The sequence below is a fragment of the Aotus nancymaae genome, unplaced genomic scaffold, assembly GCF_030222135.1.
Source record: "Aotus nancymaae isolate 86718 unplaced genomic scaffold, 86718_ANA_hifiasm-v0.15.2.pri h1tg000004l, whole genome shotgun sequence".
Lineage (NCBI taxonomy): Eukaryota > Metazoa > Chordata > Mammalia > Primates > Aotidae > Aotus > Aotus nancymaae.
In genome coordinates, this window is record NW_026988415.1 from 66,080,029 (window position 1) to 66,106,452 (window position 26,424).

General features: G+C 40.1%; 1 protein-coding gene and 1 pseudogene across 10 annotated transcripts in view; one reads left to right on the top strand and one right to left on the bottom strand.

Moving 5' to 3' along the window:
- ATRX (ATRX chromatin remodeler) overlaps nucleotides 1–26,424 on the top strand; it is a 282,824-nt gene that overhangs the window by 5,472 nt on the left and 250,928 nt on the right. For 5 of the 10 annotated variants that reach the window (XM_064362917.1, XM_064362921.1, XM_064362919.1 and 2 more), the window contains exon 2: nucleotides 3,560–3,648. The exons of the other annotated variants lie outside the window; for them this stretch is intronic. In XM_064362917.1, the coding sequence (XP_064218987.1) occupies nucleotides 3,611–3,648 (38 nt within the window). In that variant the 5' untranslated portion in view covers nucleotides 3,560–3,610. The remainder of the gene's footprint in view (nucleotides 1–3,559; nucleotides 3,649–26,424) is intronic. 10 annotated transcript variants of the gene reach the window in all.
- On the bottom strand, nucleotides 18,253–18,760 carry LOC105719613 (small ribosomal subunit protein eS19-like; annotated as a pseudogene).

The following is a 26,424-nucleotide window of genomic DNA, read 5'->3' on the forward strand; positions in this document are numbered from 1 at the left end:
GGGGTCTTAGTTAATTTTTTTTTTTTTTTGAGATGGAGTTTTGCTTTTATTACCCAGGCTGGATTGCAGTGGCGCGATCTCGGCTCACTGCAACCTCCGCCTCCTGGGTTCAAGCGATTCTCCTGCCTCAGCCTCCCGAGTGGGACTACAGGCGCGTGCCACCATGCCCAGCTAATTTTTTGTATTTTTAGTAGAAAACGGGGTTTTACCATGTTGACCAGGATGGTCTCGATCTCTTGACCTCGTGATCCACCCACCTCAGCCTCCCAAAGTGCTGGGATTATAGGCGTGAGCCACCGCGCCCGGCCTCTTAATTTTTATTTTCTTTTTTTCTTTTTTTTTCTCTTAATTAATTTTTAGTAGTGTAGGCCAGGCGTGGTGGCTCATGCCTGTAATCCAAGCACTTTGGAGGCCAAGGCGGGCGGATCACCTGAAGTTGGGAGTTCAAGACCAGCCTGACCAATATGGTGAAACCCAGTCTTTTTTTTAAAAAAAAAAAAAAAAAAAAAAAAAAAAAAGTGTTAAGAGGTGCTGTGACTAAATGGTTTGAGAACCGCTTGTATAGAGGAGTGAACACTGAACTGTGAGCCAAACCTTGGTTTTTCAGTTAATAGCTTTGTTGCTTAACTGATTGTATGACTGTGGACAAATCATTTATTCATTCCAGGCTTCTGTTTTGTCATTTGCAGAATGAACAAGACTAGATGGTCTATAGTGTTACTGTTTTTGGGACAAAGTTTCATTCTCACATAGGCTGTAGTACAGTGATGCTGAACACAGGTCACTGTAGCCTTTACCTTTTGGCTCAAGCAGTCTTCCTGCTTCAACCTCCCGTGTAGCTGGGACCACAGGTGTGTCCCCATGCCTTGCTAATTTTTTGATTTTTTTGTAGAGATGGTGGTCTCACTTTGTTGCCCAGTCTGCTCTTGAACTCCTGGACTTAAGCAATCCTCCCACCTTGGTCTCCCAAGACGCTGGGATTACAAGCATAAGCCACCATACTCTGCCTAAAGTTATTTTTTAAAAAATTCTGCTTATACGATTGTTGATCATTTTCTTATCTGCCTTTTGTGGGTTAGGGAGAAGGGTAGTGAGATAAAGTTTCTCTATTCAATGTATTTATATCTTTTTGCCCTAAAACTTACCTGGTTAGGATACAGGTGTTTTGTTGCCGATATTTTCCATAGTATCATATATGCCTGGTTGCATAAATATTTATTGGAAAGGAAAAACATATTTCTTGGGAAGTTTCTTAATTATTGTGGCTTAGAATATGTTCTATTTTGAAAGATTGCTATATCCAGTATATTTCTGCCCTTTTATGATTGAAGATGGTATGTCTGAAAAGACCTATGTTAGTTCTAGCCAGTTGTTCTTTTTGCTCTGGGAAAAGTCTTTGAATTTTGCATTGTAGCTGTTATTTTCAGATACTGTCTCTGAAACTTTGTCTCTCAGTTTTAGTTTGAGGTAGCCATTTCCGGTATCTGTAGTCCAGCACTCTTGTTAAGTGTCGCATACAATATTTAAGAAATTATTGGTCTGGCAGTAGTATTCACATGTATATATCCTGCACTCTATGTTTTGGGGGAATGCTTTATTAGTTGATCAAATACTTAAGTTATCAGTTAGGGGCCAGGCATGACACTGTGCTGGGGTATGCCAAGGGTAATAAAATTCCTGCCACCTTAAGGCATTCTTAGTCAAGTGAAGGAGATTGGTAAGTAAATAAGCAATTAGAAAGCAGTGCTAATATGGAAATATACTGATTGTGCTAGGGATCAGAAATGAAAAAAAAGCCTAATTTGGGGGATGTCTAGGAAAGTTTTGCGAAGGAGATGTTATCTATATTGAGTCTTGAATGAGTTAGCTGTTAAGGGTTGGCTGTGAGAGGGCACTCCAGGTAGGTCAATTAGTATGGTTAAAGATTAGTCTTATTTTCCATATATCAGAGAAAATAAGACGTGTACACAATTAATTTTGGTGCAGGATATAAAGCGATAAATGCTGCATGAAGTTCAAAGTAGAAAGACATCTCTGGCGGGGACCAAGGAAAACTTTATAGAGAGATAGCATTTGAATCTGGTCCTTGGAGTGTAGGTACAGTTTTGACAAGACTGTGGGAGAATTCCATATGTGAGGAGTACCAACTTAAGCAAAGGAATGTTGTGTATATTAGCATTTTCTATTTGGAAGAAGGTCAACATATAATTTTAAACTTAATTTCTGGACAAATACTGTATAACTGTTGTGCTTTTTAAGAGACTAGGACTTGCTCTGTCGCCCAGCCTGGAGAACAGTGGGATGATCATAGCTCCGGACTCAAGTTATCCTCCTACCTGAATCTCCTGAGTAGCTGGGACTACAGGCATGTGCCACTATGCCTGGCTACTAATGTGCATTTTGTATGGTAGCTTTTGTGGCTTGATGATCTTGTAAAAGGTATATATGCCTTTGTGAATGGGCCTGATAATTTTAGTTCAGAATTGTGGAAAGTGTTACCTACTTTTAAAAAAGATTGTATATAATTTAATGCACAGATTTTGAATGACCGTGATCAGAATGCATCCTTAGTTGTCTTCATTTTGCTCATTTGAAGTGCTCAGTTTACTTTTGGGTAACATTTGACTTATAAAATCTAAATTAAAAAATTATTTTTGAGTAATACTGGATTTATTATTTTGCTTATTTGAATTAGTTATTTTTTGGTTTATTTGATAGCATTACACATTTATTTCTGCTGTAATGCTTGCTTTGAAAATGTGGATTTTTTTCCAACAGGTTGATATTTCAGGGAACAATTTGAAGCATAGGACAAAATTTGCATTTGCTTATATGGGGGATTTTGTTTGCAGGGTCAGGGATCAGCAAACTGTGGCCTACCAACCAGTGGCCTGTTTTTTGTAAATAAAGTTCTTTTTTTTTGTTTTGTTTTTGATCTTTGTTTTGTTTTGTTGAGACGGACTCTTCACTCTGTCACTCAGGCTGGAGTGCGGTGGCATAGTCTCAGCTCACTGCAGCCTCCGCCTTCTGGGTTCAAGTGATTCTCATGCCTCAGCCTCCTGAGTAGCTGGGATTACAGGTATTCACCACCAAACCTGGCTCAATTTTTTTTTTTTTCTGTAGAGACGGGATTTTGCCGTATTGGCCAGGCTGGTCTTGAACTCCTGACCTCAGGTGATCGGCCTGCCTTGGCCTCCTAAAGTGCTGGGATTATAGGCGTGAGCCATGCAAATAAAGTTTTATTGGAATACACCTATGCCCATTTATTTACATTGTCTGTGGCTGCTTTTGCACTGCAGTTGCAGAGTTGAATAGCTGCAACAGAGACCTAATGGCTCACAAAGCCTAAATGTTTACTATCTGGCCCTTTATCAAAATAGTTTGCTGATTATTGCGCTAGGTGAATGCAGGATACTACACTCCTCTAAAAATAGCTGCATAAAAATACATGCATATAGATGCATACACCTCAGACATCTGCCAGCTACCTCATTTTACCACTTGGGTTATAAACCACACCCATCTACGTCTGTTGTTACAATTTTCAATCCGATTTCAGATAACCTTCCTTCTACTGCTTCACAATAATTCATGAGCTGCCACCCTTTTGATGCCCACTTCACAAGCAAACTTCAGGTCTTTTTCAAGGTAAAGTGCCATATTTATTGTTATATTTGAGCATTTATTAATTGCTTAAGATGTGTAAAGCTGTGCTACCATTTTTCTTTGGTTTCTTTTTTTTAAAAAAGTGTCACTGATGAAGTTTTTGAGTGTTGTGCTTCTAACCCCATTTTTCCTATGAGTTCTGTGGTGTTCATTGCACAATTTTACAGTCTGTTGATTTTTAGGAACCCATATGTTACATTATGGAGGAACTGACTGTAATTATCATCCTGCAAAAAGTACGAATTCATTCACCAAATATTTCTGGGGTGATGTGAATATTAAGTGAGTTAAATGGGCATAAAGCACTTGGGTTTTTATTATTATTCAAATATTAATTATTACTGATTACTGTTACCATGTGTCAGGAACTGTTCTAAGTAGTGCATGGATGAACAAGACAGATAAGGGACCTGTCTCCGTGAAGCTTATTATATTTTAAAAAATCTATTACTATACATTTTGGCTAGTAACTCAGCCCTTGCCTCCCAAAACAGTTTTGGTGTTACTAAAAAGGATATTTTAAGATCCATTTACAAATCAAAGACATTTCACTTCAAACAGCTTTTTCAGCAGTGCCTCATATGGTATGATATTTTATTGAATTACTGTTTTTGGCCAGGAACGGTGGCTCACACCTGTAACCCTAGCACTTTGCTTTGTGAGGCCGAGGTGGCAGATCACCTGAGGTCAGTTCAAGACCAGCCTGGCCAACATGGTGAAACCCCGTCTCTACTAAAAACACAAAAATTAGCCGGGTGTGGTGGCATGTGCTTGTAATCCTAGCTACTCAGGAGGCTGAGGCAGGAGAATCACTTGAACCCAGGAGGTGGAGATTGCAGTGAGCTGAGATTGTGCCACTGTACTCTAGCTTGGGTGACAGAGTGAGACTCCGTCTGAAAAATAAAATAGAATTATTGTTTTTAATTTTCTATTTCTTCTGAGACAGGCTCTTACCCTGTTACTCAGGCTGGAATGCATTGGTGCGGTCATGGCTCACTGCAGCCTCCACCTCCCTGGGCTCAGGTGATCATCCCACCTCAGTCTCCCGAATATCTGGGACTGTAGGTGCATGCCACCATGCCTAGGTAATTTTTGTATTTTTTTGTGGAGATGAGGTTTTGCTATGTTTCCCAGGCTGATATCGAACTCTTGGACTCAAGCTGTCTGCCCTGCTTGGCCTCCCTCATGAATTACAAGCATGAGCCACCACACCTGCCTGGCCACGTGATTGTTTTTTTTGTAACTAACCTCAGGAGATGAATCTGATCTGTCTTCAGGGAGATAAAGAGTAATCATCCCCTCCCCTTTTTACTGTATAAAAGGTATAATTTCAGACTTTTAGGAAGTTTGTAAAAATAGCACAAAGATTCTCAGATGTGCTTCATCCAGATTCAGCAAGTGATACTATTTTACCATGTTTACTTTATCATTCTCTATTATTATTTTTCTGAATTGTTTCAGAGTAAATTACAGACATGATGTCCCTTTACTCCTAAGTATTTTTTTTCTTTTGTTAACAAGTGTTTGGTGTTTTCTCATAATACTGCTAAATACTTTAATATGTATTCCTCGATACTAGGAATATTCTCTTACATGGTCCCAATATAGTTAGCAAAATTAGAAATTAGAATTAAGGCTAGGCGTGGTCTCTCATATCTGTAATTCCAGCACTTTGGGAGGCTGAGGCGGGAGGATTGTTTGAGGCCAGTAGTTCAAGACCAGTATTCTCAACGTAGTGAGACCCTGTCTCTACAAAAAACAAAAAACAAAAACAAACAAACAAAACAACTAAATTAGCCTGGCATGGCAATGCATGCCTGGAATCCTAGAAGCTAGAGGCAGGAGGATTACTTGAGCCCAGAAGTTCCAGACTGCCATGAACTGTGATTGTGCCACTGCATGCTAGTCTGAATGACACAGTGAGACCCCATCATTTAAAAGAGAGATTAGCATTGCTACAATACTATTTTTAATCTACAGACCTTATTCGCGTTTTGCCAGTTGCTTCCTGACGTCCTTCATGGTGAAAGACCAAAAGTTCTTGTTTTCTAATCTACCATCCAATTCTAGAACACTCATTATATTTCATTGTCATCTAGAATAGCTCACCTTGCCATTTTTGTTTTTTAGACAGAGTTTTGCTCTTGTTGCCCAGGCTGGAATGCAATGGCGTGGTCTTGGCTCACTGCGACCTCTACCTTCTGGGTTCAAGCGATTCTCCTGCCTCAGCCACCTGAGTCTCTGGGACTACAGGCATGTGTCACCACGCCCGGCTAATTTTGTATTTTTAGTAGAGATGGGGTTTCACCATGTTGGTCAGGCTGGTCTTGAACTCCTGACCTCAGCTGATCTGCCCGCCTCGGCCTCCCAAAGTGTTGAGATTACAGATGTGAGCCACCACACAAGCCTCTTCTCTAGTTTTAAAAGAACACAGGCCAGTTGATTTGCGTTTGTCTGATGTTTCCCTGTGATTATATATTTTGGTAGGAATACTATGAAGTGATATTGTGTCCTTTACAGCACATTTTATCAGGAGGTACATAATGTCTTTGCTTTTACTATGTTTTAAAATGATTTGGCTTTTATACTAAAATTAGTAATCAGCTCATTCTCTGCCATTTTATTTAGATATTTGAAGTTAGGCTTGGTTGGGGAGAATTTTCCCACCTCTCATTTTTCTTGATTTTTCCCTTTCCACCTTCCTCAGATACCTGCACAATTTAAAACCAAACATCCGATTATGAATTTTCATTTTGTATTCTGAACATCTAGCTAAAAGCAGAGAATTAAGGGTGAATATTTCATATTAAAGTGACAGGACTCGTTACTTGTTAAGGCATATGAAATAATATATTTCCTTCGAAGGCTGACTACTATAGTGCATCCAGCATAGCTTGCTAAATATCTCAGTTGTTTTTTTGTTTTTTTTTTTTAGCTGAAATTTGCCACAGGAAGATCTCTCTCCAGCCAGGGCAATGTAGTGAGACTCTGTCTCTACAAAAAATTAAAAAAAAATTAGCCAGGTGTAGTGGTGCACATCTGTAGTCCTAAATACTTGGGAGACTGAGGAGGGAGAATCATTTGAGCACAGGAGTTTGAGGCTGCAGTGAGCTATGATTATACCACTGTATTCTAGCCTGGGAGACAGAGCGAGACCCCCATCTTTCTTTTTTTTTCTCCCTCCCCCCCACCCCCATCTTTCAAAAAAAAATTGTGACAAAATACACATACCACAGAATTTAGCATTTTAACCATTAAAAATGTTTGTTTTGGTCCAGGTGTGGTGGCTCATGCCTGCCATCCTAGTACTTTGGGAGGCTGAGGCAGGTGGATCACAAGGTCAAGAGATCGAGACCATCCTGGCCAACATGATGAAACCCTGTCTCTAATAAAAATACAAAAAAAATTGGCTGTGTGTGGTGGTGCGTGCCTGTAGTCCCAGGTCCTTGGGAGGCTGAGGCAAGAGAATCTCTTGAACCCGGGAGGCAGAGGTTGCAGTGAGCCGAGATGGCGCCACAGCACTCCAGCCTGGTGACAGTGTGAGACTCTGTCAAAAAAAAAAATAATTGTTTTATTTTGGAGAGATGGGATCTTGCTCTGTTGCCTAGGTGGGTCTCAAACTCCTGCCCTCAAGTGATCCTTCTGCTTCGGCCTCTCAAAGTACTGGGATTACAAGAGTGTGCCACTGTATATGGCCTCATTTTGCTAAACACTCTTTTTTTATTTTTTTGAGGTGGAGTCTTGCTCTATAGCCCAGGCTGGAGTGCAGTGGCATGATCTCAGCTACCTGCAACCTCTGCCTCCTGGATTCAAGCGATTCTCCTGCCTCAGCCTGCCTCAGCAGGCGTGTGCCACCATGCCTGGCTAATTTTTGTATTTTCGATAGAGACAGGGGTTTCACCATGTTGGTCAGGCTGGTTTTGAACTCCTGACCTTGTGATCCGCCTGCCTTGGACTCCCAAAGTGCTGGGATTACAGGCGTGAGCCACCATGCCTGGCTACTTTTTTTTTTGAGATGGAGTCTTACTCTGTTGCCCAGGCTGGAGTGCAGTGGTGCGATCTCAGTTCACTGCAACCTCTGCCTCCTGGGTTCAAGCGATTCTCCTGCCTCAGCCTCTCGTGTAGCCAGGACTACAGGTGTGCACCACCACACCCGGGTAATTTTCTTTGTAGTTTTAGTAGAGACGGGGTTTCCCCATGTTCGCCAGACTGGTCTCAAACTCCTGACCTCAGGTGATCTGCCCACCTCAGTCTCCCAAAGTGCTGAGATTACAGGCATGCTCCACTGCGCCCAGCCGATAAACACTTTTTTTTTTTTTTTTTTTTTTGAGACAGAGTTTCGCTCTTGTTACCCAGGCTGGAGTGCAATGGTGCGATCTCGGCTCACCGCAACCTCCGCCTCCTGGGTTCAGGCAATTCTCCTGCCTCAGCCTCCCGAGTAGCTGGGATTACAGGCGCGCGCCACCGTGCCCAGCTAATTTCTTTTGTATTTTTGGTAGAGACGGGGTTTCACCATGTTGACCAGGATGGTCTCGATCTCTTGACCTCGTGATCCACCCGCCTCGGCCTCCCAAAGTGCTGGGATTACAGGTGTGAGCCACCGCGCCCAGCGATAAACACTTTTAAGGCTTAACATGACCCAAGTATTATTTTAGAACAGATTGTCTCAACCTTGGCACTATAGACATTTTGTCCAGAAAATTTTTTGTTAGAGGCTGTCCTGTGAATGCACTTTACCCCTGACCTCTACCCACTAGATACCAATTAACACCCCTACCCTGAGTTGTGATAACCAAAAATATTTCCAGAAATTGCCAGATGTTCCCTGTGGCTGTTATGTTCTTAAGAACCACTGTTCTAGATAATAGATGTTCATAGATAATGAATACTGAGCTAAATGAAGGAGTAAATGGTTGAAATAGGCTATGTGGTTAAGTACAGTTATAGTGATATAAACCAAGAGATGTGGAAGAATAGCAAATATTACCTTAGAGAGTTGATGGCAAGTATTTTCCCAAGAGAGAGAGCAGTTTTGAGTTGGGTCATTGATGATGGTGGGGGAAATGTGAGGAGGGGGAAATACTCTAGGTGGTAGAACAGGATATGTCTACAGTTACGGTAGAAGAGCCCTTGAGTACCTTGAGAAAAATGAGATATTAAGTATGATTGGAGAGAATATGGGAGGTAGAAGTAAAAAGAAGGAAGCTAATTGGGGTCAGGTTTGAGAAAAGCTTTTTTTTTTTTTTTTTTTTTTTGAGAAAGGGTCTTGAACTGTCACCCAGGCTGTAGTACAATGGCTCACTCTTTGCTCACTGCTACCTCCTCCTTCCTGGTTTAAGTGATTCTTCTGCTTCAGCCTCCTGAGTAGCTGGCATTACAGGCGGGTGCCACCACGCCTGGCTAATTTTGTATTTTTAGTAGAGACAGGGTTTCACCATGTTGGCCAGGCTGGCCTCGAACTCCTGACCTTGTGATCTGCCTGCCTTGGCCTCCCAAAGTGCTGGGATTACAGATGTGAGCCACCATGCCCAGCCGAGAGAAGCTTTTTATGCTATGCTGAACTGTTTTATTTTCTCCTTTTCATTATAGAAAACCAACAAATACTTTAAAACAAATGCTCTACAGTTTGTAGAGAAATATGATCAGCTTTTTAAAAGAACAGTGATACAGTGAAGTGATAAAAATGGTGGATGGTGAATATTAAACTTGAGAAGATAACTCTAGCCTGTAAAGTAGGAAATTAGGAAGGGATGGAGATTTATATAAAACTAAAATTAGATGTCATGTGTTACCCTTGAATCACATCACCCTGTGTGTAGACTTTTTCATCCTTATTTGTCAAATTCTGACATACTGTCAATATTGATGAAGATTCTTGATATTCAAAGCAGGAGTGAAGTGGGCAAAAATCTGTATTTAAATTTTCATTACCCTAATAATGTCCTTTTAATTTGGAGCAGTTCTGTGGCCTCTCTTTGTCTGTCCTGATCTTGACATTTTTGAAGAGTATAGGGCAGTTATTTTTTAGAATGTATTTCAATTTGGATTTGTGTGATGCTTCCTTATGATTAGATGAAAGGTATGCGTTTTTGGCAGAAGTAACACAGAAGTGATGGTATGTTGTTGTTTTCAGTGCCTCTGTAACAGGAGATGCATGACGTTGGTTGGTCCCATTACTGATGATGGTAATTTTAATCATTTGGGGTGGTTTCCAGTACATTTTTCTATGTAAAGTTTATCATTTTTGGGCGGTGGCTCACACCTGTAAGCCCAGCACTTTGGGAGGCCGAGTCGGGCAGAGTACTTGAGGTCAAGAGTTTGGAACCAGCCTGGCCAACATGGTGAAATCCCATCTCTAAAAAAATACAAAAATTAGCCAGGCGTGGTGGCATGTGTCTATAATCCCAGCTACTTCGGAGGCTGAGGTAGGAGAATCACTTGAATCCTGGAGGTGGAGGTTGCAGTGAGCTGAGGTGGCGCTGCTACACTCCAGCCTGGGTGACAGAGAGAGACTCTTTGTCAAAAAAAAAAAAAAAAAAGTTTATCATTTCCCATTTTTATTTTCAGTCAGTCTTGCTCTGTTGCCTAGGCTGGAGTTTAGTGGCACAATCTCAGCTCACTGCAGCCTCAACCTTCTGGGCTCAAGTGATCCTCCCACTTAAGTCTCCTAAGTAGTGTGTGCCACCACTCCTGGCTAATTTTTGTACTTCTTTGGTAGAGGTGGAGTTTTATGATTTGCCCAGGCTGGTCTCGAACCCCTGAGCTTAAGCACACTGTCCACCTCAGCCTCTTGAAGTGTTGGGGTTACAGGTGTGAGCTACCACGCTTGGCCCTGAAAAGTATGTTTAATGGTTACATTATCATGGAGAATTGGATGGTGTAAAACAATAGCAGTTCTCATATTTGAAAATAAACTGATGTAATGAAACAAATGAGAGGGACAAATAATACAGTAAAAAGAATAAAAATACACATATGGACAGGTCTGTGGAAATTGTATTAAAGCCTACCACTCCCAGATTGTTTCTGTTTGTTGCAATCCATTTAAGAACAGTTCATGGGTCAGGCGCGGTGGCTCATGCCTATAATCCCAGCCCTTTGGGACGCCAAGACAGGTTGATCATGAGGTCAGGAGTTCAAGACCAGCATGGCCAACGTGGTGAAACTCTGTCTTTACTAAAAATATAAAAATTAGCTCGGCATGGTGGAATGCATCTGTAATCCCAGCTACTTCAGATGCTGAGGCAGGAGAATTGCTTGAACCAGAACCTGGGAGGTGATGGTTGCAGTGAGCCAAGATCATGGCACTACACTCCAGGCTGGGCTACAGAGTGAGACTCCATCTTAAAAAAAAAATAAAAGAAGAACAGTTTGTGGAAAAACAATTCTCATGTGTGACATAATTTGCTGCTTTTTTTTTTTAGAAGATTAAAAAAAAAACTATGTATTTGAGATGGGATCTTACTATGTTGTCCAGGCTAGGTTGCAGTGGCTATTCACAGGTGTGAACATAGTACACTGCAGCCTCGTACTCCTGGCCTTAGCGTATTGAGTAGCAGGGACTGCAGGTGCACACCATGGTACCTGGCTTACTTTTTCCATTTTTGTCCATTGGTCCCCTAACTCTCTCTTCCTTTGGGGTAAAAATTCTGGATTGTGATGGTGGTTTGTAGGGAAAGAAAAAGTTGGTAAGCTATAAGCTCTGAGCCTTTAATGTGTTTTTGTTTACCATATAGACATTAGATACATAGATAGATTAAATTTGAGAGAAGTCTCCAAACTTTGTTACTTTAAAGCAGGATTTCTCAAAGGAGCTCTGTTGATACTGATTTCAGAAGTGAAATTTTTATGGTTTTGAGTGTTAGGATAATGGATAGTGTTTTGCCTTCTAAGAAGTTTCTAGAAGTATTTCCAAAGATATGTTTAGTTTATATAGCTTACGTATTCTATTTCTGTTTTGTAAGATAATTGTCTATGAACAAATTTTTTTCTGTATGTGGATTTAATGATCTTCTGAGGAAACATGGCTGTGGTTAACATTTCCTTAGTTTTGAGTAGCCTGGCTTAGTTGTGATCCAATTTAAAATAATCAGTTGAATGAATAAAAAAATAAAAGGATAATTTCTGTATCAAAAAAGCTGGACAGTTAAAACATTTCCTTTTATTCGTAAGTTTTTCAATAAAAATTATTGTTTAAAGCAGTATTCATTTGTGTAATGATAAAATCTTTGTTATATGTGCTTTTCTAAAATGTAGGAAACAATGTAAGAAGTCTTTCCTTACCCTGGGACCAGATGTTTGTGAGGACTGTTGAGTTTTCTGCTTTAAACAGGATGATAAATTAACAGTGGTGTGATAGGTAAAGTAAATTTCTTAGGATATATCTTCCATTAAGCGATAATAACTTGATTTTTACTTAAATAGTTGATAAAATAATAAAATAACTTTGAAACCTTGGGTAACATGAAATTGAATCAAAATATTTTCAAGTTATGGAACGTAGTGTTATTAATAGAATGGAGTGTTGAAAAAGCACTGGATTACAGTTTCTGTAACTTTTAGTTCTGGGTCTTCTGATAACTGTGACCCTGAGCCTCAATTTTTTTCCTTTTAATCTGTAGTGAATCTTTTTAGTTTAGTCTCTCATTTTAAACTGCTTTTACATCTAAAATTTTATCTCAGTGACCTGTTGAGTTATATAACAATCATATCAGGTAACCTAGATAAGAAGAGGAAGGCAATAGCATTTCAGAAATACAGTTTGGGGTTGGGAATCCTTAAGTGATCCAGACTTCTCCTTTGGTCTGAGGATAGTGTGAATAAAACAGCTGAGGGATGTGGGCATCAATATATCACAGAGGAAAAGGTTATTATTTCCAGGAGTGGACCTGCAGCTGACTTACTCTTAAATCTATTATGTTGGGGCTGGGTGCTATGGTTCATTCCTGTAATCCCAGCACTTTGGGAGATTGAGGTGGGTGGATCACTCGAGGTCAGGAGTTCAAGACCAGCCTGGCCAACATGGTGAAACTCTGTCTCTACAAAAATAGAGAAAATTTGCCAAGCATGATGGCAGGTGCCTGTAATTCCAGTTACTGGAGAGGCTGAGGTGGGAGAATTGCTTTAACCCAGGAGGTGGAGGTTGCAGTCAGCCGAGATTGCGCCATTGCCCTCCAGCCTGGGCAACAGAGCGAGATTCCATCTCAAAAAAAAAAAAAAATCTATTATGTTGGTTAGATGGTCTTTTCCAGAAGCAAATTTTATAGATGGAAAGCATTTTAATTCATCTAGTAAAGTTCTCTCATTTTACAAATGAGAAAATTGAGTTCAGTTTGCTTAAGGGCATAGATCTAATTAGTAATTAGGACTAGAACCAAGGTTATCTGACTCCCAGTTCAAGGTTTTTGGTGCAGTACTGTGTTTTTAACTAGTCCATTAGGTTGTTTTCTGTGTATTTTATTAACACTTCTGTGTTAACAATCTGGGAGTGGTAGGCTTTAATACAATTTCCACAGACCTGTCCATATGTGTATTTTTATTCTTTTTACTGTATTATTTGTCCCTCTCATTTGTTTCATTACATCAGTTTATTTTCAAATATGAGAACTGCTATTGTTTTACACCATCCAATTCTCCATGATAATGTAACCATTAAACATACTTTTCAGGGCCAAGCGTGGTAGCTCACACCTGTAACCCCAACACTTCAAGAGGCTGAGGTGGACAGTGTGCTTAAGCTCAGGGGTTCGAGACCAGCCTGGGCAAATCATAAAACTCCACCTCTACCAAAGAAGTACAAAAGTAGACTATTTTTCTGTAAGGTATGTGTTAAAACTCTTGTTCGAGAAAATAAAATAAAGGACATCTGTTATATCTTAAAGTGATTTTTTTTTTTTTTTTGATACGGAGTTTTGCTCTTGTTGCCCAGGCTGGAGTGCAATGGCGCGATCTCGCCTCACCACAACCTCCGCCTCCTGTGTTCAAGCGATTTTCCTACCTCAGCCTCCCCTAGCTGGGATGACAGGCATGCACCACCTTGCCTGGCTAATTTTTTGTATTTTTAGTAGAGACGGGGTTTCTCCATGTTGGTCAGGCCAGTCTCGACCTCCCCACCTCAGGTGATCCGCCCTCCTTGGCCTCCCAAAGTGCTGGGGATTACAGGCATGAGCCGCCTCACCCCACTCATCTTAAAGTGATTTTTCTATCAGTGCCACAATCTGAAGTAAATTAGCTACTGTTTTATCTATTGTGACAATAGACTATTTAGAATCTTCTTGATTACTTGTATTATTATGCTTCAGAGCTGTTTTCTTACTCTTTAAATTAAGATGAGGTAATTACTTACTGAAATCATTACGGTATAGCCCAGAGGCTAAGGGGGTTTTTCTTAGAGTATGCAGTTAGTCATTGACATAGTTGTTTTGTTTGTTTGTTTGTTTTGAGATGGAGTTTTTGCTCCTTTTTGCTCTGTCACTCATGGCTTAATCTCAGCTCACGGCAGTCTCCATCTCCTGGGTTCAAGCAGTTCTGCCTCAGCCCCCCATGTAGCTGGGATCACAGGTACTCACCACCATGCCTGGCTAATTTTTGTAGAGGCAGGGTTTCACCATGTTGGCCAGGCTGGTCTTGAACTCTTGACCTCAGGTGATCCACCTGCCTCAGCCTCCCAGAGTGTTAGGATTACAGGTGTGAGCCACGTGCCCGGCCAACATAGTTGTTTTTGATTGGAAAAGTTTATTTTCCTAATCTTAAAGTAGCTTGTATGTATTCTTTGTTGTGAAATGCAGTTTCTACATTGAATTCACGTAGTCCATAGTTTTGACTCCGTTTTATGTCCAGTAACTAGCTTAGTATACTTATTAGAGGTCAGAGTAGGTTAACTTTACTAGAAAGAATAATCCTGCTTACTGAGCTAGGAGGAAGTCTGTGGTGGGAGAAAAAAGTGAGGAGTAAACCAATTCTAGTCTTCTGTAAAATTTGAGTAATTTCTATTTCTACTGTTTCTACAGGAAAAATACTCATTTGATTTTTGCATCATATGTCTTCTATATGTATTGGAATTTGGATTGCCATTTTTTTATTACTTGTGGGTTTTTGTTGTGAAAAATGTGGAGTAAGTTAGAAGTTGGCCGTAGAACAGGTAACATTCTTTTAAATTCTTCGATCAGAGTGAGCAGAGTCCAGAAGCTTGCATTAGACTTTGGGAACTCAAGGTACTTCTCTTAATACCCTAAGTTCATGACATTTAATACCCTAAGTGCGTAATACAATAGTAGAACAAGGATCAGTACATTTTTACAAGATAATGATTTTAAGTTAAGCCAGGATTAATTATACCTTTAATATAAAAAATTGAAATAGCTTATTTTATCTGCTTTAGGCTATAGTATCCTGAGCTAGGTATTAAAACATTCTCTATATATTTATTTTTTTTGAGACAGGGTCTCACTCTGTTTCCCAGGCTAGAGTACAGTAACGTGATCTTGGCTACTGCAGCCTAGATCTCCTGGGTGCAAGTGATTCTCCCACCTCAGCCTCCTGAGTAGCTGGGTCTACAGGCCTTTGCCACCACACTTGGCTAATTTTTTTATTTTTTGTTGAGATGGGGTTTCATCATGTTGCCCAGGCTGATCTTAAACTCCTAAGCTCAAGTGATCTGCTTTCCTCGGCCTCCCAAAGTGCTGGGATTACAGGCATGCACCACTGTGTCCAGACTATTTGACTTCTTTATTCTGGAAAATTGCAAGCATATGCAGAAATAAGAAAATAGTATAATAGTGCGGTGGCTCACGCCTGTAATCCCAGCCCTTTGGAAGGCCCAGGTGGGCAGATCACCTGAGGTCAGGAGTTCAAGACCAGCCTGGCCAACATGGTGAAACCCTGGCTCTACTAAAAACACAAAAATTAGCCGGGCGTAGTGGCAGGCACCTGTAATCCCAACTACTTAGAAGGTTGAGTCAGAAGAATCGCTTAAACCCAGGAGGCGGAGGTTGCAGTGAGCCAAGATTGCACCATTGCAGTCCAGCCTGGACAACAAGAGTGAGACCATCTAAAAAATATATATATATATGGCTTAACGAACCCCCTAAGTACCTGTCACCCAGCTTCAACAGTTATCATCTATCATCTTGCAGTTAGTTGAATTTGGTTAACCCTTCCCCTGCAGTGGATTATTCTAGACTAAATTCCAGACATAATCATATTGTATTGAAGTGTTTGTTAAACAAATGATACCATGGGGTATTTATCTAAAATGAACTATTTGCGAAAAGATAAGTTGATTTTTTTGCTTCTGGTGTGAATACACATCATAGTTGTAGTTTAGAAGCTATTATCCTCACATTAAAGTTTAATTTTTTTTTTTTTTGAGACAGAGTTTTGCTCTTGTTACCCAGGTTGGAGTGCAATGGCGCGATCTCGGCTCACCGTAACCTCTGCCTCCTGGGTTCAGGCAATTCTCCTGCCTCAGCCTCCTGAGTAGCTGGGATTACAGGCACGCGCCACCATGCCCAGCTAATTTTTTGTATCTTTAGTAGAGACGGGGTTTCACCATGTTGACCAGGATGGTCTCGATCTCTTGACCTCATGATCCACCCGCCTCGGCCTCCCAGAGTGCTGGGATTACAGGCGTGAGCCACCGCGCCTGGCTAAAGTTTAATTTTTAACATACTATGAAAATTTAAAAGCTTACAGCAAAGTTTAAAGAATTTTACACTGAACACCAATATTATTAGCACCTAGATTCTATCTTTAACATTATATTCTTCTTGTTTTATCACATATTGATCCGTCTGTTCAACTCTCCATTGATGTGACATTCCATTTTATTTTCTTATTCATTTCAAAATAAATTACAGATATTAGTATAATTAAGGTTCAGTTTTTAAAGTCACATTTTCAACTAATTGTTTTTCTTGTTTTGAAAGACTGTTATATCTGAAGTTCCACATTATAGCAACTCATAGTCTCTATGATTCGTTCCAGTGTTTCCCATTTTGAACTTTTCCTTCATGTTCTGTGAACCTTTATTAGAATATTTAGCTATGTACAAGTAATATACAGTATTTAGCTAAAACTAAGTAGAATGAATAATGAGAATTTTGCTTGTGCGTTTATTCCAGTCTTTAAAAAAAATCTCTTCCAGTGAGTCATTGTGTATCTCAAGATGGTACACTAAACCAATGTGCTTGCCATTTGTGACAACATAGATGAACCTGGAGGATGTTTTGCAAAGTGAAATTAGCCAGACACAGAAAAAAGAATACTTCATGATTTCAGCCTGTATGTGGAATCTAAAAATGCCAAGCCTGCAAGGGAAGAGAGAATAAAGGTAGTTAAATAGGGGTGGAAAAGTGGGAGAAATGGGGAGATACTGGTTAAAGGTTACAAAGTTGGAATCATATAGGATGACTAAGTGTAGAGATCTAATGTACAGCACGATGACTATAGTTAATATTGTATCATTTACTGGAAATTTGTTAAAAGAGTAGATTTCAGGTGTTTTCAGCACACACAGAAAAGGTAACTAGATGTGGAGATGGACATGTTAATTTGCTTGACCATAGTAATCATTTCACTATGTATATGTATATCAAAACATCATGTTTTACACTTTGATTGATTAATTGAGCCAGGGTTTCGCACTGTTGCCCCAGCTGGAGTGCAGTGACACGATCACAGCTCACTGCCTCCTTGACCTCCCAGGCTCAAGTGGTCTTCCCACCTCAGTCCCCCAAGTAGCTGGAACTACAGGTGTACGCTAGCATGCCTGGCTAATTTTTGTAGTTTTTGTGGAGATGGGGTTTTGCCATGTTGCCTATGCTGGTCTTGAACGCTTGAGCTCAAGCTATGTCCCCTTCAGCCTCCCAAAGTGCTGAGATTACAGATGTGAGATACTGCGCCTGGCCATACCTTTTAAATATATACATAAAAAGAAGAATGCCTTTAAAAATTTTCCATTAAACAATTACTCTTAGGGCCCAAACTCACTGTTTTAATATTTTGCTCTTTTACTTTGATCTTGTTGTTCTACATAGTGCCAAAATATACTTTCATCTCTATATGATTGCTTATAACAAAAAGCTGTTAACCACATTATGAACTACTTGAATACATGCAATAATCGTACAGTAAATGCTTGTTGAATAAACAAGACAAAATCAGTTTTTATCCTTAATCTTTTTGAACTTTTCCTTGAACTTCTATTATCAAACTTAATACATGAAGGACAGAAAGATGGTATGGACCTATGTAGTACAAAGTGAAATATGACATTTACACACTAAATATTTCTGTAGCATATTTTCAGAAGTAAATACTCGAATGTAAACAGAAGTAAGCATATTCTATTTTTATTTAATTGGGAAATATTTTAAAATCTTATGTCATATTTGCTTTAGATTTCTTTTAAAGAACTAAAACATTACAGATAGAGTTGAAGCCTCATAAGTTATTTTATTATGTTTTCTACATAAATAGGTATCCATATACATAAATCTTATTTAGAATTTTTTCAGTTTTACAAGTTTATGTAAGTGGCATCATATAGTACATTTTATTTGGCAACTTGCTTTTTTTTTTTTTTTTTAATGAATGAGGCAATTTAATTAACCCAGCATGGTTTGTTCTAATGCTTCTTGTTGGCATCTGCCACCTGTCCGCCAATTCTGTCCAGATCTCTCTGTCCCTGAGGTGTCAGTTTGCAGCCCCCATCTTGGTCCTTTTCCACCATTTTCAGCCTCTCCAGGGCTTAGAGGACCCAGCAGGCCACGGTCTTGGAGCCTCGACTGAAGTGGCTGGGCTTGACGCCATTTCTCTGACGTCCCCCATAGATCTTGGTCATGGAGCCAACACCAGCACCACCCTGGAGGTACAGGTGCCGCGCTGTGGAAGCAGCTCACGTGTAGAACCAGTTCTCATCGTAGGGAGCAAGCCCTTTGTGCTTGGCCAGCTTGACGGTGTCCACCCATTCAGGGACTTTCAGCTTCCCAGACTTTTTGAGAAAGGCTGCCAGAGCTCTGACGAACTCCTGCTGGTGCACGTCTTTTATAGTAACTCCAGGCATCGTGCGGCCTCCGCGCTGCCAGCCAGGGGAAAGGGCTGTTTTTAGGATTTTGATGTAACTCTAGATCTGCACTGTCCAATACAGTAGCCACTATCTGTGGCTATTGAGTACTTGAAATGTAGCTAGTCCACATTGAGATGTGCTAGAAATATATTTGTACATGGAATTTCAGATATTTAGTATTAAAAAAAGAATGTAAAATATCTCACTAAATGTTTACTATCCCTAATCGAAAGATCTGAAATAGAAAATGCTCCAAAACCCAAAATTTTTTGATCATTGACATGACTCTCAAAGGAACTGCTCAGACGTTTAATGTAGATATTCCAGAATCTGAAAAACTCTGATATATTGACCACATACTGAACTGATAATAGTTTGGATGTATTGGATTAAATAAAATACAAATATTCTACCTATGTTTTCCTTTTTTAAAATGTGGCTACTAGAAAATTTTAATATATATTTGTGCTTTACATTTTATGTCTGTTGGGCAGCACTGATTGATATTACCCACTTTTCACTCCTGTTTATTTTTTTTTAATTTTAATTTTTGTATTTGGAGAGAGAGTCTCACTTTGTTGCCCAGACTGTAGTGTGCAGTGGCGTGATCTCAGCTCACTGCAACCTCTGCTCCCAGGTTCAAGCAATTCTCGTGCCTCAGCCTCCCAAGGAGCTGGGATTACAGGCATTGACCACCACACCTGGCTAATTTTTGTATTTTCAGGAGAGACAGGGTTTCTCCATGTTGCCCAAGCTGGTCTCAAACTCAGCCCAGGCTGGTCTCGAACTCCTGGTCTCAAGTGATCCACCCGCCTCAGCCTCCCAGAATTCTGGGATTACAGGTGTGAGCCACTGCTCCCAGCCTTCATTTCTGTTTAGTATTAAGTTATATATATAATAGTTTGCTACTGGTGGATATTTAGTTTTTTTCCCTCCTAATTTGGTGCTACTAGAGACTGTTCTTATGAATATTCTTAAACATGTCTCCTTTGCATATATGCTAGGGTTTCTTTCTCCCTAGTAGTTCTTCTAATTTATACTTCCACTGGCAGCTTGAGAATGTTCTTGTTCTACAGTTCTTCATCCTGGCTAACGTTTTTGTGTAGACAGTTGTAATTTAATATTTAAGTCAAAAGCATAAACAAGCATTGGTAATTCTTTAAGTGAATGTAAAACAAGTGTCAGCTTATTTTTCTCAGTTACTCTTTCGTAATAGTCAACTCAGGTTGCTTTTTTTTTTTTTTTTTGAGGCAGAGTCTTGCTTTGTTACCAGGTGCCAGGCTGGAGTGCAGTGGTATGATCTTGGCTCACTGCAACCTCCGTCTCTCTGGTTCAAGCAATTATCCTGCCTCAGCCTCCCAAGTAGCTGGGACTACAGGCATGGGCCACTACGCCCAGCTAATTTTTGTATTTTAGTAGAGACGGGGTTTCACTATGTTGGCCAGGATGGTCTCGATCTCTTGACCTCGTGATCCGCCTGCCTTGGCCTCCCAAAGTGCTGGGATTACAGTCATGAGCCACCGCGCCCAGCCACATTGCCCATTTTTTATTGTAGTACTTATGATCTGAATAAATAAAAATTGATTAAAAAAATTTTTTTTTTTTTAAAGACAGGGTTTCACCATGTTGGTCAGCCTGGTCTTGAACTCCTGACCTCAGGTGATCCACCCACCTTGGCCTCCAAAGTGCTTGGATTACAGGCGTGAACCACCATGCCTGGTGATTTTAAAATTTAACAGCCATGTTATATATCCTATTAGTAGGCAGCTGCAATTATGCAACCAAAGACTATCCCATCTTTAAGTTCCGTTAGCTTGAAAAAGAAATGGCAGCTTTACATCATGGAATATTGTGCTGCCATTAAAAAATGATGTTTTATTCAGCAGAATGTTTTCCTCAGTGATTTAAAAAAAATAAAATAAAAAATAAAATAAAAATGATGTTTTAGAAGAATATTTAATGATGCAGAAAAATATTCACAGTATCTTAATGGAGAGAAAAGGTTGTAAAGCAGTAACCATTTCATTTTGTTAAAATCAGGTATATGTTTAAATTTTTTTTTTCTTTTGAGATGCAGTCTTGCTCTATCACCAAAGCTGAAGTGCAGTGGCATGATCTCCGCTCACTGCAACCTCCGCCTCCCGGGGTTCAAGCGATTCTTCTGCCACAGCCTCCCTAATAGCTGGGATTATAGGAGTGTGCCACAAAGCCTGGCTAATTTTTTTTCTATTTTTAGTAGAGACGGGGTTGTACTGTGTTGGCCAGGCTGATCTTGAACTCCTGACCTCAGGTGATCTGCCCACCTCGGCCTCCCAAAGTTCTGGGATTACTGGCGTGAGCCACCACGCCTGGCTAGAATTTCCTTACATGATTATCTCTGGATGGTCAGATTTTAGGTGACTTCTATTTTGCACTTCACAGTTTTTAAAAAGTATTTCATTTTCTATAGTGTACTTACTCTTACCAGGAAAGGGGAATGCAGGGGGAGGGAAGAGTTCTTAACCTAAAACTTGCATAGTTGGAATATTATTATAGGAAAGAGAAGACATTGAATGAGGTGTAATTGTCTTTACATTTACACTTTACAGTTACAATTATATTTTTAAAGATAATACTTCCCTTCTATTGAATTTCAGGCTTTTCTTAAGTTACAAATGGAACCAAACTATATTATTGTTTACCTATTGTTTTTCCAGCATTAGAGGAGTTTTTCAAAGAATATTTTTTGATTTAGAGATTATTTTATTTGTTTATTTAGAGATTATTCATCATTTAGAGATTGCCATTCAACTTCAGTAAGAGTTCCATTTGCATCTGATATTTTTTAAGTTTTGGAGAAAGGAAATAGTGGGGAAATGGATTCATCTCCAGTTCTTTGTAATAAAATTCAGACAGTTTAAGCTCTAGTCTCAACTTGATTTAATTTGGAACTGCATGATGTGGTGTCAGCTTTGGGTTCAAATCCAGTTCTCTTGCTGTGTAACCTTGGGAAAGCTACCCAGTATCTGAGATGTTTCTTCATGTGTGCAATGGAGACAATAATACCAAAATGAAGATTTCATGAGTTGTTTAGCATAGACATCTGTTTTTCGGAGTGGATGCATGTAACAGATGCTGAATTTATTACGGTATGGATTTCATGAAAAGAGCATAAATGTCATGATACGATGTATATATCAAAATATATATTAGTGTCTCATACCTGTAATCTGAGCACTTTGGGAATCTGAAGCAGGTGGGTCACTTGAGGTTAGGAGTTCAAGACCAGCCTGGCCAACGTGGTGAAACCCTGTCTACTGAAATTACAGAAATTAGCCAGGCGTGGTGGTGCGTGACTGTAATCCCAGCTACTTGGGAGGCTGAGGCAGGAGAATTGCTTGAACCTAGTAGGCAGAGGTTGCAGTGAACTGATGTCATGTCACTGTATTCCAGCCTGAGTGCAGAACAAGACTCTGTCTCAAAAAAAAAAAAAAAAAAAGGCTGAATAGGAACAGCTCCGGTCTGCAGCTCCCAGCGAGACCAAAACATAGAAGCTGTGGGATTTCTGTATTTCTAACTGAGGTACTCCTTCATCTCATTGAGACACTGTTAGGCAGTGGGTGTAGCCCATGAAGAGTAAGCAGAAGCAGGTGGGGCGTTGCCTCTCCTGGGAAGTGCAAGGAGCTGGAGATCTCCCTGCCCTAGCCAAGGGAAGCCGTGAGAGTCTAGCTATCTAGCTTTTCCCACGGTTTTTGCAGTCCGAAAACCAGGAGATTCCCTAGTGTGCCAACTCCATCAGGGCTCTGGGTTTCAAGCACGAAACTGGGTGTCTGAGCAGACACCGAGCTAGCTAGAGGAGGTGTTTTTTTTTTTTTTTAAATACCGCAGTAGTGCCTGGAATCCCAGTGAGACAGAACTGTTCACTCCCCTGGAAAGGGGGCTAAAGCCAGGGAGCTAAGTGGTCTCACTCAGCAAGTCCCACTCCCACGGAACCCGCAAGCTAAGAACTGCTGGCTTGAAATTCTCACTGCCAGCACAGCAGTCTGAAGTGAAGCCCATAATGAAGATCAAGCTTGTTGAGGGGAGGGGTGTCTGCCATTAGTGAGCCTTGAGTAGGTGGTTTTCCCCTGATTGAGCTAAGGAGGCCAAGAAGTTTGGACTGAGTAGAACTCACCACAGCGTGGCAAAGTGGCTGTGGCCAGACTGCCTCTCTAGATTCCTCCTCACTGGGCAGGGCATCTCTGAAAGAAAGGCAGCAGCCCCACTCAGAGGCTTATAGATAAAACTCTCATCTCCCTGGGACAGTGAACCTGGGGAAAGGGGCAGCTTCAGTGGACTTAAACGTTCCTGCCTGACAACTCTGAAGAGAGCAGCAGATCCTAACAATGAGGATTCTCCCAGCACAGTGCTCAAGCTCTGCTAGGGGACAGACTGCCTCCTCCATCGGGTCTCTGACCCCAGTGCCTCCTGACTGGGAGAGACCTCCCAGCAGGGCTTGACAGACATGTCATACTGGAGAGCTCCAGGTGGCATCAGGCTGGTGCCCCTCTGGGACAAAGCTAATTAATAGCCTACCAACCAAAAAAAGCCCAGGACCAAATGGATTCACAGCCAAATTCTACCGGAGGTACAAACAGGAGCTGGTACCATTCCTTCTGAAACTGTTCCAAACAATAGAAAAAGAAGGATTCCTCCCTAACTCATTTTATGAGGCCAGCATCATCCTGATACCAAAACCTGGCAGAGATACAACAGAAAAATAAAATTTCAGGCCAATATCCCTGGTGAACATCGATGTGAAAATCCTCAATAAAATACTGGCAAACTGAATCTAGCAGCACATTAAAAAGCTTATCCACCACAATCCAGGCAGCTTCATCCCTGTGATGCAAGGCTGGTTCAACATAGACAAATCACTAAACATAATCCATCATATAAACAGAAACAATGACAAAAACCACATGATTATCTCAATAGATGCAGAAAAGACCTTCGATAAAATTAAACACCCCTTCATGCTAAAAACACTCAATAAACTAGGTACTGATAGAACATATCGCAAAATAATAAGAGCTATTTATGACAAACCCACAGCCAATATCATACTGAATGGGCAAATGCTGGAAGCATTCCCTTTGAAAACTAGCACAAGACAAGGATGCCCTCTCTCACCACTCCTATTCAGCATAGTATTGCAAGTTCTCACCAGGGCAATCAGGAAAGAGAAAGAAACAAAGCATATTCAAATAAGAAGAGAGGAAGTCAAATTATCTCTGTTTGCAGATGACATGATCGTATATTTAGAAAATCCCATTGTCTCAGCCCAAAATCTCCTTGAGCTGATAAGCAACTTCAGCAAAGTCTCAGGATACAAAATCAATGTGCAAAAATCACAGGCATTCCTATACATCAGTAATAGAGAGCCAAATCATGAGCAAAATCCCATTCACAATTGCTACAAAGAGAATATAATGCCTAGGAATACAACCTAAAAGGGATGTGAAGAATTTCCTCAAGGAGAACTACAAACTACTGCTCCAGGAAATAAGAGAGGAGACAAACAAATGGAAAAACATTCTATGCTTATGGATAGGAAGATTCAATATTGTGAAAATGGCCATACTGCCCAAAGTAATTTATAGATTCAATGCTCTTCCCATCAAGCTACCATTGACTTTCTTCACAGAACTAGGACAAACTACTTTAAATTTCATATAGAACCATAAAAGAGCCTGTGTAGCCAAGACAATCCTAAGCAAAAAGAACAAAGCTGGAAGCATCACGCTACTTGACTTCAAACTATACTACAAGGCTACAGTAACCAAAACAATGATACTGGTACCAAAACAGATATATATACCAATGGAACAGAACAGAGACCTCTGAAATAACACCATACATCTACAACCATCTGATCTTTGACAAATGTGAGAAAAACAAGCAATGGGGAAAGGATTCTGTATTCAATAAATGGTGCTGGGAAAACTGGCTAACCATATGCAGAAAGCAGAAACTGGACCCCTTCCTCAGACCTTATACAAAAATTAACTCAAGATGTATTAAAGTCTTAAATGTAAAACCTAAAACCATAAAAACCCTAGAAGAAAACCTAGGGAATACCATTCAGGACATAGGCATGGGCAAAGCCGAAACTGACAAATGGGATCTAATTAAACTAAAGAGCTTCTGCACAGCAAAAGAAACTATCATTAGAGTGAACAGGCAACCCACAGAATGGGAGAAAGTTTTTACAGTCTATCCATCTGACAAAGGTCTAATATCCCGAATCTACAAGGAACTTAAACAAATTTACAGGAAACAAAAACCCCATCAAAAAGTGGATGAAGGATATGAACAGACATTTCTCAAAAGACATTTATGTGGCCAACAAACATGAAAGAAAGCTCATCATCACTGATCATTAGAGAAATGCAAATCAAAACCACAATGAGATACTATCTCACGCCAGTTAGAATGGCAATCATTAAAAAGTCAGGAAACAATACATGCTGGAGAGGATGTGGAGAAATAGGAACCCTTTTATATTGTTGGTGGGAGTGTAAAGTAGTTCAACTATTGTGGAAGACAAGTGTGGCAATTTCTTCAAGCATCTAGAACCAGAAATAACATTTGACCCAGCAATCTCATCACTGGGTTTATACCCAAAGGATTGTAAATCATTTTATTATAAAGACACATGCACACATGTGTTTATTGCAGCAGTATTTACGATTTCAAAGACTTGGAACCAACCCAAATGCCCATCCATGATAGACTAGGTAAAGAAAATGTGGCACATATACCCCATGGAATACTATGTCGCCATAAAAAAGTATGAGTTCGTGTCCTTTGCAGGGACATGGATGAAGCTGAAGGCCATCATTCTCAGCAAACTAACACAGAAACAGAAAACCAAACACCGCCTGTTATTACTCGTAAGTGGGAATTGAACAATGAGAACACGTGGGCACAGGGAGGGGAACATCACACAGCGGGGCTTGTTTAGGGTTGGGGGCAATGGGAGGGAGAGCATTAGTACAAATACCTAATGCATGTGGGGCTAAAAACCTAGATGATGGGTTGATAGGTGCAGCAAACCACCATGACACATGTATACCTATGTAACAAACCTCCATGTTCTGCACATGTATTTCAGAACTTTAAAAAAAAAAAAGATATGGAAGTTACTATGCACATTAATCCTAATTTGTTTGTACCTCCTCCTTTAGGTGTCTGTTATCTAGAACAAGTTTATTACATTCTAATGATAAAGTAAACACTCTGTTTTCAAAGGTGGTCTTATATCTTTGTGTATCTTTTGCCCCTGTCATGATGATTTTATCGCCTGTGTAAAAAATTTAATGCTACAGTAGTCTCCCCTATTGACAGGGGATAAGTTCCAAGACCCAATGGATGCCTGAAACTGTGGATAGTACTGAATTCTATGTACACACTTTTTTCATACATACATATTTATGATAAAGTTTAACATATAATGCACAGTGAGAGATTGACAACAATTACTATAATTAAATAGAACCATTATAACTATTCTGTAGTAAAAGTTACGTGAATTTGGTTTTGAAATATTGTACTGTACTCACACTTCTTATGATGATGATTCTGGTTGATCAAATGCTTATGTGATGAGATGAAGGTAGGTGAATGATGTTAGGCATTGTAATGTAGCGTGAAACTACTATTGACCTTAT